General features: G+C 44.6%; 1 protein-coding gene across 8 annotated transcripts in view; it reads right to left on the bottom strand.

Annotated features, from left to right (window-relative positions):
* Nucleotides 1-523: 523 nt before the first annotated feature.
* CLASP1 (cytoplasmic linker associated protein 1) overlaps nucleotides 524-15,977 on the bottom strand; it is a 170,962-nt gene continuing 155,508 nt past the window's right edge. For all 8 annotated transcript variants that reach the window (XM_059820074.1, XM_059820075.1, XM_059820070.1 and 5 more), the window contains 3 exons: nucleotides 6,420-6,626; nucleotides 3,234-3,350; nucleotides 524-1,449 (listed from right to left, as the gene is read on the bottom strand). In XM_059820074.1, the coding sequence (XP_059676057.1) occupies nucleotides 1,363-1,449; nucleotides 3,234-3,350; nucleotides 6,420-6,626 (411 nt within the window). In that variant the 3' untranslated portion in view covers nucleotides 524-1,362. The remainder of the gene's footprint in view (nucleotides 1,450-3,233; nucleotides 3,351-6,419; nucleotides 6,627-15,977) is intronic.

Genomic DNA, 15,977 nt, shown 5'->3' with positions numbered 1-15,977 from the left:
GACTTGGTCTGTGCCATCAGATTTGCCCCACTGCACCCTCACCCTGAGCACCCTGCTGACAGCAGTGCCCAGCGAGGGCCCTCCACACCCCTCCAAAATGCAGAGCACCACCCAGCAGGGCTGTGCGTGGGGCTGGCCAGGAAGGAGGAGGTTTCTAAAGGCAGCTAACAGCACAGCACTGCAGGCTCTTCAGGCACAGGAGGGGAGCTGTGGCAGGCGACCAGCACTGTCCCAGCTGGCTCAGCAGGTGCTTCCACGAGGTCTTTTTGTTCAGTTTCAGATGCTCTTTCTGTCCTCTGGGATGAACATTTTGCTCAAAGCACAAAAGGAGTTGTGGGGTCAAAGCCATTCACCACCCAACACCAGTGGGTCAGATCAGAGCAGCAGATCAGCCCTTTGATGCTACAGACTTCAAGAAAAACGCAGCTAGCCTCACAAGACAGCACTGAGATACAGCCCTGCCAGCTCCCACTGCCCACCCACAGAAGCACTCAGAGCCTATTACAACACCCACCCACCCACCTCCAGTGTCCCATCGCAGGCACCACTCCCAGAATTGGGTCTCAGGTTCCCTTTGGGAGTAACAAGTAACCTGGAGAGTCTTTTGAGCATATGAAAGAGACAAATGGACTAGGAGGGGAGAAATATTTACACAGTCAATGAAAGGAGCAAGAACCCAGCTGTTTTGCACTGCACAGCTGGCTGGAGAGCAGTTACAGAGAAATCAGCCCATCGGAGGTCTGTCAGAAAAACTATGTACAAAAACTCAAGATGTTCAAAAAGAACCTACTTTGTCATTACTCACTTGATATCTCTCAGTATTAAAGCATCTGAGGCTGGAATCACAGCCACATCTGCAAAGATCTCCCCACAGAGAGCCCGGCACGTTAGGCAAGCTGCAACAGGGAGTACAAAACAGGACCACAAGACTTAATAAGAGGAGAACCTAGCCAGAACGGCTGCGGTGAGAGAGCAAGTAACTAGCGCAGAGAAACCAAAACTGGGAATGGCCTAAACCAACAAGATTTGTTTGACCTTTACGTGTGTCCAGGTTCTTGGACTCAGTTTGGGAACGCTAACCTAAACATATTTCCGAGGTTTCAGCAGGCTATACAAATATGTTTAAGTATGGCTTTCTGTTGTTCACTTTTAATGAAGACTGCAACACAGACCTTGCTTCCTTTACATTCAATACCAGTAAGATTCTACATAAAAGCTTTTAAGGGACTAAAATACTGATTGCAATAAATATCTGCATGGCCTCCTTGAGCTGATGGAGCGTGCCAGTGAAGAGTAGCAGAAAGGTCTCCGAGAGGCACCGTTGATTGCTTCTAAGTCTACACATATGTCCACATATCTCCATTAACTGTGCGTTGAAACATCTGAAGAGGAACTGCTGTTGCTGTTGGTGGTCTGGGCCCTCTTTATGTACAAGTTTAGTAGCTTCATCTGAAAGAAACAAACAAATAAACAAACATCAGGAGAAGATGCCAGGAAAAACAGGCGGACAAAAGTCAACTGTAAATCTTAAAACTCGCATTCTGCAGTGAACTCAGTTTTGAGTGAGCTGACACTGAGCTCTCTGGAGGAAAAGCAGAAGCAAAACTGAGCGCATTTCAGAACAGACAGAGGCAGGAGGGTATGCCTAGTCCCGCTGAAGTTACAGACAGATTTAATGGAATTTAGAAAAACCCCTTGCATTTCATTTCAGCAGCCATCAGTTCACAGACCTCAATCCTGCAGCCTGCTCTGAGCGAGCAGGATTCCCACAGAGGTCAGTGGGGCTGCAGGCACACTGGCAATCCAATAGCCATGGTCCCTCCTAGGAAACACCCTGAATTCTCCATGCTTTATAAAATGTTCATTTTCAATAACATTTAAATATCTTCACTAACTTGGTACATCTAGTGAAACTGCGGCTGTTATGACTATGTACTTCCTGTGCATGGGCTTGTTTTCTTCTTCTGCCTCACCACCTTAGCTCCAGATCCTGCAATGACTCATGCACACATTTAACTTTGAACATGCAGGCAGTCTGCATAAACCCAGAAGAATTACTCACATGTTTATAGTTAGTTATGTGGTGGAGTAAGTCTGTGGCACCTAGGATACTTGGATAATAAAGTCTCTACAATGTTTTATAGGAGCATTTCCTAACTGTCCAAATAGAATGAGGTAAACCTCAACATCCATAGCTGTCCTTTCCAGAGCAATCTGGAAGCACAAGTGATTTCTTTAAGGACAAGGCAACTTAATTCCGAAATAAAATCCAATATCCTCAGTCTTAGGTTGTTTTGGCCTACACACCACTTCCTACCCACAAAATAAATTATTGCTTCAAAATAACAGAATGAAGGCCCCTGAACTAAGTAGCTATTCACATGCAGAGATCTATTTCAGAAACAAAAATGCAGAATTCATCTTAAAACTGCAGGGAAATCTCGGGTATGATGACTTCAAACAGGAGAAGAAATCTTGTGATGGCTTCCTGAGCAGCTCTGAAAAGCAATCAAACACCATCCGCCCCAACACAAAATGCCAGCTCTTGTCTGAAGGACAGAGCTGAATTAAGGACTCGATTTCCCTTGCAGCATCAGGTCAGAATTCGAGTTTTGCTGCTAACCTGACTCCAGGGCACAAAATCCTTTGAAGGGTCACTTGAGCTTGCTGGTGTCTCACTCTTAGCCATGCTATTAAGAGTGAAGCTTTAGCTGCATTTTTACCAGCCCTAATCACAACCTGCTGCTGAGAGGACCTGCTCTCCCACCCATCCCAGTCATGCATTCCCACCACTCTTTGCACTAGATTACCTGTGCAGCTGCAGAGCAGACTGAAAGCTAATTCATTTGTATTGCAGATCTGGTTTTCAGCCAGAGCAGCCAGCCCATCCAACTCACTGCACTGTCACCCCTGGATGCAATGCCGAAGGGGCAAGGTAAACATGGCAGTAGTGGGAAGGACCCGCTCAGTGGCGGCTTGCAGTTACACGGAATCAAATGCATCATAAAACCAATCCCTGAACCCCACCAAAACTTGCTTAGTGGGATTTCAAATGCTCACACTGCTGAGCAAGTGCTGTGCTGTTCTAGCGGTGTTTGGCAGGGTGAGGTAAGATTTACCAGAATACAGAGAACTTGACCCAGAGCTACCGTGAAGCCACCGGTCTTGCTGCTGGTAGCGCAAACCTTTCAGCTGGCTATTATCAAAACACCAGAGACACACTACTCTTGTACCTTGCTTCCTGTGAGCTGTGCGAGATGAGGTTTCAGTTCTTCTCCAATTACTGAATAAATTGCCACTAGGCAAAATACGCTAGCTTTACGGACGCTGCTCTCCGTATTATCATAACCCTAGGAAAGAAGAAAAAAGGTCAGAAGTCAAACAGCACTCACCAACACCCTTCCAGAGCAATATACTAAAGAGCTGATGAACGTTCTGCAAATGTGGCTGACCTAACGGATCAGCAGAAAGGCCCTGCTGAACGTAACAGTTTGCAACCTGAATACTCAAAGAGCAAGAGAATATGATCACCCAGTACATCCTATTTGTTCCTTATATTATTAGTTATTACTATCATGTTGTAGGTTATTAATATCTTGTTATTTATAGCATTAAGCAAAAAGACACAGTTTTTCAACATGAGCTTAGAACTCTATCAGATAAATATACACATTCCTGTGTCCAGTTCAGATGACTATATGCTATCCTGGATCGTCATGACTTCTTGGAGTGGAGCCCTTGTGTTCCCAGCTTGCCTTCAGAAAAGTCTTTCCTGACCGAAATCTAACCCAAAAGGAAACCAATTCTGCTCCTGAGAGTGAAAGTACAAAATGGAGATAAACTTTGCAGCAAAATGGCCTAATGTTGTATCACTTAAGACATGAAAGCCAGAATCCTGTTTTGTGAACAAATACCTATTTGGACAGAATAGCTCTATCCAGGCATTAGAAACTGAAAATCAGAGTCACCATGGATGTTTTCCAACTCTTTAAAAGCACTGGGCTTAAACACTGTGTATAACAGTGCCACACACATGTGCTAGTCCATTAGATGAACTGCCTCTGTAACCTGGAGCTTTTTGATTACTTATCAGGTAGGAAATACCAGAGAAAAGAACATGTTGAATGACCCCTGTAGGTATGCCAGACCTCTGGCAGCTTCAGGAGAGCTCAAACTAGCCACCAGGTCACTCAGCAGCTGGTGACATCAGGCCTGTACTCAGGCAGTGATTTATCACTAGAGCAGCCATCCCATGAGAAACACAGACATCACTTCAGCCTGCAGCGCGCTGGCTCCTCCGGATGCAGGGTGACCTCTGCCGGGAAAGCCAGGAGGAGGGATACAGCACGGCTGGGGCTGCCAGGCTGCCCACTAGCAGGGCTGATGTTCTAGCTGCAGGGCCAAAATACAGTCTGAAATGACAGTTTGCAGCCCCAAGGAGCACGGAACTAGAAAAGCAGGAGACCTAGGTGAGCTCAGGGGAACATCACACTATTGAGGACTGAGGTGGAAAAAAGGTTGAGCCCAGGCCCACAGCAGAGGAACACCCACGGAGACACGACCCACTGCCAGGAGGACAGCTGTGTCGCAGGGCTTTCCCTGCGGGTCCCAAACCAAACGCTCCTGAACTTACCAGGTGCCTCTGCTTGATCTCAAGTTTCTCTATGGACCTGGCATTTTGCTTATGTATGCATCCCAAATTACTCCTGTGGGGGCAGGCAGATCCATGCAGTGTGGAGGCCTGAGAAGCCTGTATCCTGGTGGGCACTGGGCTGGTAGATCCTGCCCCGTATGCGCCAGCGGGACCGTCACCCCACCTCTCCCAACTTGCTCGCAAAGCAGCGGCTGCTTCTTCTCCTGACATTTAATAACACAGCCCAACGTTTAGAGCATTCACTCAGGAGACGACATGGGCTCAAAGCTCTCTTCAGTCTGAGGTTATCGAGATGCAGTGCACGGGAGAGTGCCTCGCAGCCCGGCTCTATCCCGCCGGCTCCGAGGGAGCCAGGGCTCCTCATCAGGACCAGGGCAATCACCATGACTTTCCCCAGCCAAGCCCTGTTCTTGCATGGAGATCCCCCATCTGCTCATGGGGGTCACGGGGATCCCACTCCAGGCTGCTAAGCTACACACTTGTGCTCGCGCTGCTGCTGTCTGACACTCCTCACCTCTTCATCGCTCTGCCGATACCCTCAGCACATTAAACAAGCACACAGGAGATTCCCACCACACACAGTCCTTCAGCCAGAAGGATCCCAAAATACTTCCCGAACATGAGGAGTAGATTCCTTTGATCACTATGAGTTTCTAAGGTGAGGAAATATCACTGGCAGCTCCAAGGTGAAAAATGGCAAACTAGGCTCCAAAACAAGATCCGTTTTAAGACACGGAAGCAATTTAACAAAACAAATGCAACTGCGTTTTTAAAGGCATGCTGCTCCCAAACTTTCCTGGTGCATTGAAACTCCACTGTTCAGACTGTTGTCTCCAACAATTATGGCTAAAAACTTTTTACAACAAAAGTTTAGATCAACACAGAATTGCCCGATTAACAGAAGATGAGATTTAAGAAAGCAATTGCAAGAGCTGACACTACAGAAGTTGAGACAAATGCTAGGATGCACAAGGGGAATTTCTGACTTTGCTCTTGTCCTTCCAATTTTTTATGCTCACAGTGAGGAGGCTTCTTTATCTCAGTTCTCCACTGAAGTCTTACCCACCCAAACATGTCTCCCCTTTTACATTGACTGATTGGTTCCTGTTGCAATCCCTCCCCCGTAAACACACACACACACATTCTCTCTCCTCCCTCACTGCTACCTCCCCTTATTTTTTTCTTGCTTGCAGCCTTATTCCAGCCGCTGGCACTGCCAGCTGCTTGTGCAGGGAAACAGAAGACAACACCGCTACAGCCAGCGCTCAAAGCTAAATTCACAATGTAAGACCGAGCCTTAGTGCTGGCAAAAACACAGCTCCCCACCCAGCCTGAGAGGGTTATGAAAGAGGCTGAATGAAGTCACCAAGTAGTTCAGTCCTGATTTCGGAGAGGAAAGGACTAGCCTGCCTGCTGGGATTCAAATTCAAGTGCAAAGTACAATCAAAGCACAGAACAGCTCAGCAGAATTAAAGGAGACTACAAGATGCATTGCTTGTGATGTATTGAGACAGCATAAGATGTGGCTAACTCCTACTCTCAAATTTATTACATGGCTGCTACCAGCTTATTTAAGAGTCAGGCTGAGGTGTCTAATTGTGGAACATACACATAGGAAGTTGAGTTTTCTTTTCCTTAACATTAAAAACATCAAAAGTTGAAATATAAAAACTTAGAGGGATTAAAACTTTAATTTACCAAAATCTGTCACAGACCTCACATGGTGGTTTGTGCTCACGAACATTTGTGACATGGGATTCTGTACCTGTAACAACCCAGGAATGATATCAGGAAGGAGCTGATGCAACGATTCCTTGGAAATCCTCTCAATGACTTTCGTCTGCATTTTGATGGCAGCTAAATTAATTGGATAATCTGCAGTCTGAATGATGGGGCAAAGCACCTTGATGCATTGCTCGGGGTGGATGGAACTGGCCAGGGTAGAAGCAGCTTCTTCAGCAGCTCTGACGACCTGAAATGAAAGCAAAAACTTTACATTAATGAGGTCACACATCACAGCGAAAACCACCAGCATGTACTAGGAATGAGTGCCAGGAAACGCTTGGGGATGTTCATTAGGAGGCTCTATCGAGAGGCAACTGACTCCGAGAATTCGCATCCTTCACCTCCAGTGACAGCTTTGTTCCAGCCAGTGGTAAGAAGTCCATCCTGCCTAACGTAGCTGTGTCAAAGTTGTGGCTAGTTTGAAAGAGTCCTCTGTCATCCAAGGTAGATAGGCACCCCCATCCTAGGGGAAGCGAGAGGACAACATCTCTCCAGCCATTGTCAAAGAACCTAAACCCACCAGCTTAGACTTAATACAAAATTTATCTCCTTAAACATTTGTCGTGGTTTAAGCCCAGCTGGCAACTAAGCACCACACAGCCGCTCACTCACTCCCCCCAGGTGGGGTGGGGGAGAGAACCAGAAGAGTAAAAGTGAGAAAACTCGTGGGCTGAGATAAAAACAGTTTAATAGGTAGAGCAAAAGAACACTGCGCGGAGAAGCAAAGCAAAAGAAGGAATTAATTCACCACTTCCCGTCGGCAGGCAGGTGTTCAGCTATCTGCAGGGAAGCAGGGCTCTATCACGCGTAGCGGTTGCTCGGGAAGACAAACGCCATTACTCCGAATGTCCCCACCTTCCTTCTTCCTCCCCCGGCTTTATATACTGAGCATGATGTCATATGGTATGGAATATCCCTTTGGTCAGTTGGGGTCAGCTGTCCCGGCTGTGTTCCCTCCCAACTTCCCGTGCACCCCCAGCCTACTCGCTGGTGGGGTGGGGTGAGGAGCAGAAAAGGCCTTGGTGCTGTGTGAGCCCTGCTCAGCAGTAACTAAAACATTCCTGCTTTATCAACATTGTTTCCAGCCCAAATCCAAAACACAGCCCCATACAATCCAAAACACAGCCCCATACTAGCTGCTATGAAGAAAGTTAACCCCATCCCAGCCAAAACCAGCACAACATTATAATCATAGAATACCGGGTTGGAAAGGATATCAAGGATCATCTGGTCCAACCTTTCTTGGCAAAAGCACGGTCTAGACAAGATGGCCCAGCACCCTGTCCAGAAGAATCTTCAGTGTCCAATGTTGGGGAAAATGAATGACACCGTTGCACCTTTTAGTATGCGTCTCACCTGCCGAGTGCTTGGGTGCCCAAGCTGAGACACCCGTACCTACACAGCTGTGTCCTGCCATTTCCCAGCGAAACTATGCTGTTATCAAACCCAGGCTACAGATACAAACAAGCTTTAGGGTGTCCCTGACCAGGCAGCTGTGCCCTCAGCATATCTAACCCATTAAGACAGCACTAGGATCACTATAAAACATGAGAGGAAGAACAAGTGGAAACAGTGGTAGCACCCACCTTTTGCAACTAGCCCGCACTGTAAAGCAGTCACGCAAAATAAGGGAGATCCCAGATTCAGTTCCACTCTTAGCCTGAGGGAAGGCAAATCCACAACTTTCACACTCTCCCCCAGCAGGTCGTACAGCTAGCTGAAAGAGGTAAGACCCCATCGTGGTCTCTCCTCCCATGAGAGTTTATTCATTTTACATTCTGCAGTAATCAGATAAAGAAACAAGATGGGAAGGCAGGTTTTCTTTCTTCAAGCGTCTGTGCTAATTGCCAGGCAACAAAATGAAGCTTCACTGTGGTTGGACTCTTCCTGGCTACAAATCACATACTCTTTGCTCCCCATGTTCTTGTTTCAGTACAAAAGATGGAGGATGCTTTTGCTCATCTTTTCTCACTCCCCTTTTCTCAAGGCTTACTTTTCAGGGAGGGTAAATCCTGAGTTGACAGAGATGCCCCAGTGGACAGACTTAATCCAACACCTCAACTCTAAGAAGAAAGAAGCATTCACAAATCCTCATGCTGAGGATCTCCCAGCTAACCCCAGGCAGTCCCTAACTCTGAGCCCAGGAGCACTAACGCAGCCTTTGAAGGCACCCCCTCTTCCCTGATTGTGTAAGGAAGGTCAGACGCCGAGCATCAGTTCTCTAACTTATCCTAAGCTGAACTGCCTGGGTTTGTCTGAAGCTGATACTTTGAAACCAGCACTAGGAAATCTGTCCCAGGCAATGTGCAAAAAAAGCAAATAAATCAAACCACAGGTCTCCCATCACTTAGACTGAAGCCATAGCTGCTGGATTCTCCTCGTTCCCTTCCTCCACACACTGTCATGGTATCAAACTCCAGGATTTCTATTTGACTAAGGCAACTCATGGACAAATGTAGGTCTATCAAAGCCTCAAACGAAGGCTGTTTTTAAGTAACTACTGTGGATAATGCATGAACCAGCAGTATTCGGAAGCCTCTCAGTCATTACTAGGACAAGAATGTCTCCCTGCCTGGACTACAAAACATTTTCCAGAAAGGTTTAATTGATTTTTAAGATAGTAGCAGTGAATAGTGACCAGAAGAGATCATCTCCATCTACAAAGCCTGCTTCACCCACAGTCTTTAGCATCACGGCCACACCACTATCATTAATCTTCCAGTCATGCTGACAGCTACCTCCCTGAAACAGAAATGGCCACAACATACTTGTACACCCAGGAAATCACAACACTCATCCACTTGACTCTTGGCATCCTCTAAAGCAAACCCATCAGTGAAAGTGATCTCAGATACTTCACATAGTACAAATACTGTAGGCAAGCAAGGTACAGGCAAGATGGTGAAGGAGACCCAAGACCTTGATTGCTTCTGTATCAGCTGTCAAGCTGCTCCATCTACCTCAGGCCTTTCTCAGCAATCAATTATAATGTTAAAACATATTCCAGAAAGAATGGGAATCCACAATGTGGTCAGTATTCAAAAAATTTCATCCTTAAAGATCTGTGAATGAGTAACCAAGCAGAACAGAATGCTTTTTTCCCCACTTGCAGCAAGTTTTCTCTCTTCCAGCTATTTCTTTGCAAATTCCTCTTCCACTTCACACGAGAAGCATGAAAGTTACTATTTTTCCATGTACTAGCTTAGAAGGAAGCACTATGTGATTTTGTTAGGAAAGGAGAGAAATACCCGAGTGCTTAAGGGAAACTTAATGCCATGCTTCGGTACCGTGGCCTTGAATTGCTGGAGTAGATGAAGTCAGGAGCTCCCAGGAGGTATCCTTTAAAGGAATTCACTTCTTGGCACTGCAGCTTTTGACGTTGGCTTTCCCAGTGCTGAAATATTGCTACCATCAAGCTCTACACAAACAATGCAGTGGACTTAGAGAGCCCAGATATCTTGTAATCAACTTAACACTCATCAGCAAGTCACTAGCTAAAAAAAACTAACTATAACTATTTGGACATAGGCTGCTTGGGATTTTGCTTTGCAACAACTGCAAATACTGTTAGTAAATGTTTTCACAGACATTCTGAGAAAGAAAAGCTGGAATATATCACAACTTAAAAAAATTATTCTTTTTTTAGTAAGCTTAAATCCTCCTGGTATCCTACTTGGTAAGAAAGTAACGATACTTTAGTAGGCACCTACAGTCAGACCCTGATCTCAAATACACTACTGTAAACTTTAAACAGTACTGGAGTAGGTAAAAAAATTCAGTAAGTAATTCTATCTGCGTTTCAGATCCACATCCTGAGTGCATAAAGTTTACCATCCACATTAAGTTCAGGTATGAGACAGGTGTATGAAAGAAAACCTCTTTTTAAAAGCCTGTTACCAATTCCAACCAGAAGGGGTTAAAATACAGCTGAAACTTTTCACAAAACAAGCCAGGGTTCAAATAGCAACAAAAGTCACACGTATTTTGCTCATCATAAGGTCAGCAAGAAAAGTTATAAGGTGCAGGATTTATTTATGCCCCTGCAAGTCCTCCTTTCAGCACAGCTGCCTATTTCTAGCAAGGATCTGGCCGCATTTACACAGCAGCTGGGTATTTCACATCAGTTCTCCCTGAAGTGCCTTCCCTCTGAATACAGAAGGACGTATTACACATGTCCAGTAGGCTTTCAGCTGATATTAGGCTTGTAAATGTGACAACACCAGGGAGACTTCCAAGTCTTCCGAGAGCACATCTGGCAGACAGCGTCTGCATCTAAGCCACACTTCAGCAAACCCCTTAAGCATATGTTTAACTTTAATAACATGCTGAAGTCTCACTGACGTCAGTGGGATTCAAGCATGTGCTTACATGCTTGCTTGAATCAGAGCCTCTGCAGGTAACTAGCTCCTGGCTCCCTTGGAAAGGGAGGGGACTGGCAGGGGACAGGGTGTAGGAAAGGGTAGGGCAATACCAGCTGAGAGTGAGCCAAAAGGACAACCTCATCCCTGCTGGCACAGAAAGCTGAATGCCACCATTCTTCAATGCAAGTACCAGCCCTGTCCAAAAGGTCTTTCCTTCTGGCTTTGGCAGACTAAAAACATTCAGCTACCCAGACCAACTCCACATCCCACGAGGGAAAGCACGTCTCTGAATTACTTACACAGCACACTCAGAATCCCACTCACCTGGTAATGCCAGAGAAATCAGCAGCATTCCCACAAAAAGGGAAGTGCATTATCAAAAGATACAAACTGCCAGGTCATTTGGCAACAAGAACATGCAATTATAGCAGACTTTAGCAAAGATATTTTGCCCTGAGGCACAACACTTGTGTCTTGCGAATTATACATACCATACAATATCAAAAAATCAAACATCTTTTTTAACCAGGGCTTTAACCTGACCAGCAGAGTGAAACAACCTTAAAAGGAATGGGAGAAATGAGCAAAAGGCATCAAGCAACAGGTCTTCCTCCTATCCTTGGAGGCAAGATCAACAGATACACACTGGGAAGTGACAAGAATGGCTCATACTAACAGCAGACACCACAAGAAGTAGTGGCTATGAAATGCATCCTTTAAATGCGAGAAAAAGGAAGGGTGCTGTTCGCTACATGCTCAGACTGGGCAGCTCATTGTCACAAGAGAATTAAAAATTAGACAAGTTTACTGAGGAAAAAACAAAGGCCAAAATACACAGAGAGGCAGGCAGAACCGTTAGTATGGGAAGGCTCTAAGCTTCAGACCACTGGAAGGAGGGAGGATATCCTCAGGGAAGCATCATTGTATGCTTGCTTCCTGCTAGTCACTGTCAGGTAGAGTATCAAACAAAGCAAACTTTTTGTCTGACCTAATATAAATATTCTCAGTGATCTCAGAAATATGAAAGAAAACTAGCTAAGTCAGCAAATGATGATGGTACCTGGAAGAAGCAAGTTCAAAAGGGTGGCTATGAAGCAAGATGTGCAAGCCTAGAGAGAGCCTGCAGTATTTTTCATAAAACACAGACACTAAGCTGTGTGTAAGGTATGTCACAAACATGATTTTACCTCTCAGTAAAAGCTTCGAGCAAACCATGGCTTGAACTGGATAGTTCGACATCATTCAACACAGGGCAGGTAGCCCAGGAATGCAGATCTAAAAGATAGCACTTTGCCTTAAAGAAGCAGGTTTTTCTCCTTTCCAAATGCTTACTTTACGCTCTACACGCTAGAGACTAGATTCAGCCTCACTTCTGCTGGCATAATGTAAGCTGTGTTTGCTGGTGGGTTCCTTGAAAGACATCTGCAGTACATTAGGACCTTACCAGTGAGTCTCCCAAGAGAGAGAAATGGTTATACTTCCACCCAGCTTGCTCCAGGGAAGGAACGATATTCACATGCACAAAGCGAGAGAGGTGTAGCACCCAGATAGGCTGTTCACCTCTAACAATGTCTTCCTTAATGCTATAAAGGAGTAAGTTTCAAAGTAAGAGGTTAGATGGTCCGAGGAATATGCATGTGAAATGCTTGCTGATGCTTTCAATGGGAGGGGATATTGCTGATGTGCAGTATTAGGAACAGCGCGATCAAGACAGCCACCTGTCACAGATGCCTTTCTTTTAATAGAAAAGCACATTGGCATCATCGACGTTCTAAAAAATTTGCGGGACAAACTTTAGATGACAATTCCCACTGGTTTACCTGGTTCACAATGCACTGCAGCCATGGGATCCTGTTCGCTTCAGACACCCAGAACCAAGACTCCATCTCTTCCGCATAATTTCTTCTATTCAGCTATTACTCTCAGTGCACTACAGATCTTGCTTGCTGCCTGATGACTGCAAGCAGCTTGTCTGTGGTAATCTGATCTTGGTCAATATGCAGAAGCTTTCTAAAGGGTTTTGATGGTTTCATTTCTGCTTTGAAGTGACACAAACTACTGACAAATAAGGAGAGAAAAATACATGTCCTGACTGACCTAAGGCAGAACATGCCAGTTTCATAGGCTGTACAGGACATGAGTGTAACATGCTGGGATCTCAGCAGAGAAGCACCTGTACACCTCGATGAGACCTTTATGTAGGACCGTAAGCTTTGTAATGCAAGTAATTTGCCACAATTGCTAGTTGCACCGTCTCTGCAGAAACTCATAGAGGATGAGGCAGTGTAGGTAAAACCCCACTGAAAACTTAGAGGCTTTGTACGCTATTGTGAAACACGCAGAGCGCCAGTGAAGTTTCTTAAGCAAAAGAACAAGGTTTTGCTTTCGGGCTTATAAAGCATGTGGCTATGTTTTTGAGCCAATTTTTGCCATCTAGAGGTGGATACTTAAAGCCTGCATAATCTAAGCTGGAGGGGATGGAGGCTTACCAATACCTAGCCAGGCAAACTCCCATCCCTGAAGGCTTTACAGTCTGATCCAGACAGGAACAAACAATTAAGAACTCTGTTTCAAAGCAGGAAGTGGACTCAGCAACGGGGAGTGCTAAGCAGATGAAAAAACACTGATTTTTATAAGGGATTCAGAGGAGATGAAGTAGATTAGACTGCTCCTCCTGTGCACTAAATATTTCAAATATGTTGGGAATTAGAAAAGGCACATAAACATATACTATGAAACATGAACAACTGCCAAGCTGCAGTGCTTGGCAGCTTCCAGCATTGACTACATATCAATTAACCTTTAAGACTGTGATCATTTAGTGCTTTTCTTTAGTAAGCTACATTTTGCAGGAACCTGCACAGATCATACCATCGGAGTATGGCTGCAAATCATCTTATGATGGTCAGAGGCCAGTCTAAAAGCACCTCAGCAAGACAGTAACAATTATCTACCGTTAATGGATAGCTGTGATTTTTTTTCCCCCACTCTCTTTTAGAGGTTTACAACAAGGAATGTTACATTCAATTATGCTTATAGACCTTTCAGATAATAAAAGGCCAAAATTAGGTATTTAAGACATGGCACAATATCCTTTCCTTGCACACAGAAAATACTCATCCACTAGGTCTATAGGCTTAGTTGCAGAGAAAAAACCAGCATGGCAGAGACAGAAGCAGGGAATTAGCTATCCTATGATTTTCACTGGTTTTGTAACCATTTCCCAAGATAATGAACTGCTTCTGTTTTAATATACTCAATAATAAGAACTTATACTCATTTTGCTGGTATGAATTTGAAGCAATGTCATATCAATGGTATTGGGTCAGCAGGCAGCATCTCTCCTTAGTTATGGGTGAGTAACTACACTGGAACAAATGAGTTAATATTAACTAATTGGCAACAGAAAGATGGTTCTCTTCCAAATAACTCCAAACAAAGAGTGATAAAAATCAACAAGATTTAATACCATCCACAATTTCAATTACGTTCTAATGCTCCAAAAGTAAGTGAAAGGCATTTACATGTCAACCCCTATAAATATTTACAGTTATGACTGAAGCAGGCTTGACTCTTCACATCACCCCATTAAATCAACAGCACTGAATAGACTGTTATACTAACAAACAGTATAAAAAAAGGCTGAAGTTAAAAAATGCAAACTAAAGATGGATCCCAACCCAGAGTCTTCTAGTCTGTAGCCTAGGGTTACATTAATTTTGAACCCCCATTGAGGTCTGTGCTTTGCTAATCGCCTGCATTTGTGCTCACAACAAGGCACAACTCAGCATCCAGCTCCATGCACCAAGTTTTCCTCTCTTCTGTCCCTGGGAAGAGTTGTGCTGCTCCACTGATCCTAGACCTTGCCTTCAGCAACAGAAGGCAGAAGAGTTCTAGCCATGGCAAAGATTCAACTGTCTGAAGACTTCAGCTTGGACTTGCAAACACAGCCAATTATCCAGACATCAAGGTATCTAACTATGTTAACACTGCTTTGATACTTCCAATTACATAATCTGGAATAAACCCACAGAACCTTTTGCTTCAGACTGAATCTTTAACTAGATATCGGCATTCAAGTGGAGGAGGGGTGGTGGTATTCGCTAGGTGGTGAATATGCTAGTTATAATTTGTTATTCGATCCCTCCTGGTAATGATGAACAGCAGCGATATTGGAATTCGGGAAGACAAATAAACCTTATTTTTTATTTCCAAAGAACTGCCTCTTAGTAAAATGACTTCTTGGAGATGGTACCCAAGATTAACAGTTCTGTACTGCTCTCCTCTTCAAACTCCTTCCTTTTTCCTTGGTCACTTAAACTGATTTTCCACGGGCCATAAGCAACGGGAAATGCGAGCAATAACTTAGGGAAATTAGCAATCCCTCGGGTAAGTAAGAGTGAAACAGATACAGCTCGTTCAAAACAGTCATTTTCTGCTAACTTATGCAGCCTGTTGTGTGCCAAAGGATCTCAAACCATAAACCATGATCACTCCTGTCTTCTACTACAAGGCAGAAGCAGTCCAGAAACATAAAAAACCCTGGAGTGACATCCTATCAGAGCATTACTAGCACAAGGATTAATGCTTTCCTAACCAAATTATATAGCAGCTTTCCTCAAAGTAGTTTTTACAGTACAGAGAAAGGATTTTATTTTATGTAGTCTAAAGATGGTATACCACTGCCCTGAATATTGCTGATTTAGTGAAAAAGAAAATTGTGTCACCAACCGCTGAGATCTTCCCTTCTTCAACTACTCTTTGAAAGCGCCCTTCAGTCAAACTGGTGAATCTTCCCTTAATCTCCTGCTCAGTGGGATCAAGTCAAAGGGCAGCTCCTCCACCCCTCTGGGAGAGAGCAGTGCTGCAAAGTCAACAGTGAGAGCAAGCTGGAGGGCCACCATGGGATGGGAATTTGTGACCTTCTGGCCCAGGGCTATGAGTTTGACCAACTGAGCCATGCCCAAATGGACTCTCAGTTAATTTTTCACAGACTTAATTGAATCAGCAAGCCCCAACTACAGGTAAAAATACCTAAAGCATATTCCCAGGTATATCTTTAGCATAGCTCATGTAGATACCCAAGTGCAGGTTGGGAAACCTTTCTTAACTTCATGAATGCTGATATTCTCAAACTACTGACAGACAGATAATGCCTTTCATGGGCTGCATCATGG

The sequence above is a fragment of the Gavia stellata genome, chromosome 8, assembly GCF_030936135.1.
Source record: "Gavia stellata isolate bGavSte3 chromosome 8, bGavSte3.hap2, whole genome shotgun sequence".
Taxonomy (NCBI): domain Eukaryota; kingdom Metazoa; phylum Chordata; class Aves; order Gaviiformes; family Gaviidae; genus Gavia; species Gavia stellata.
This window is presented reverse-complemented; position numbering and strand designations above follow the sequence as displayed.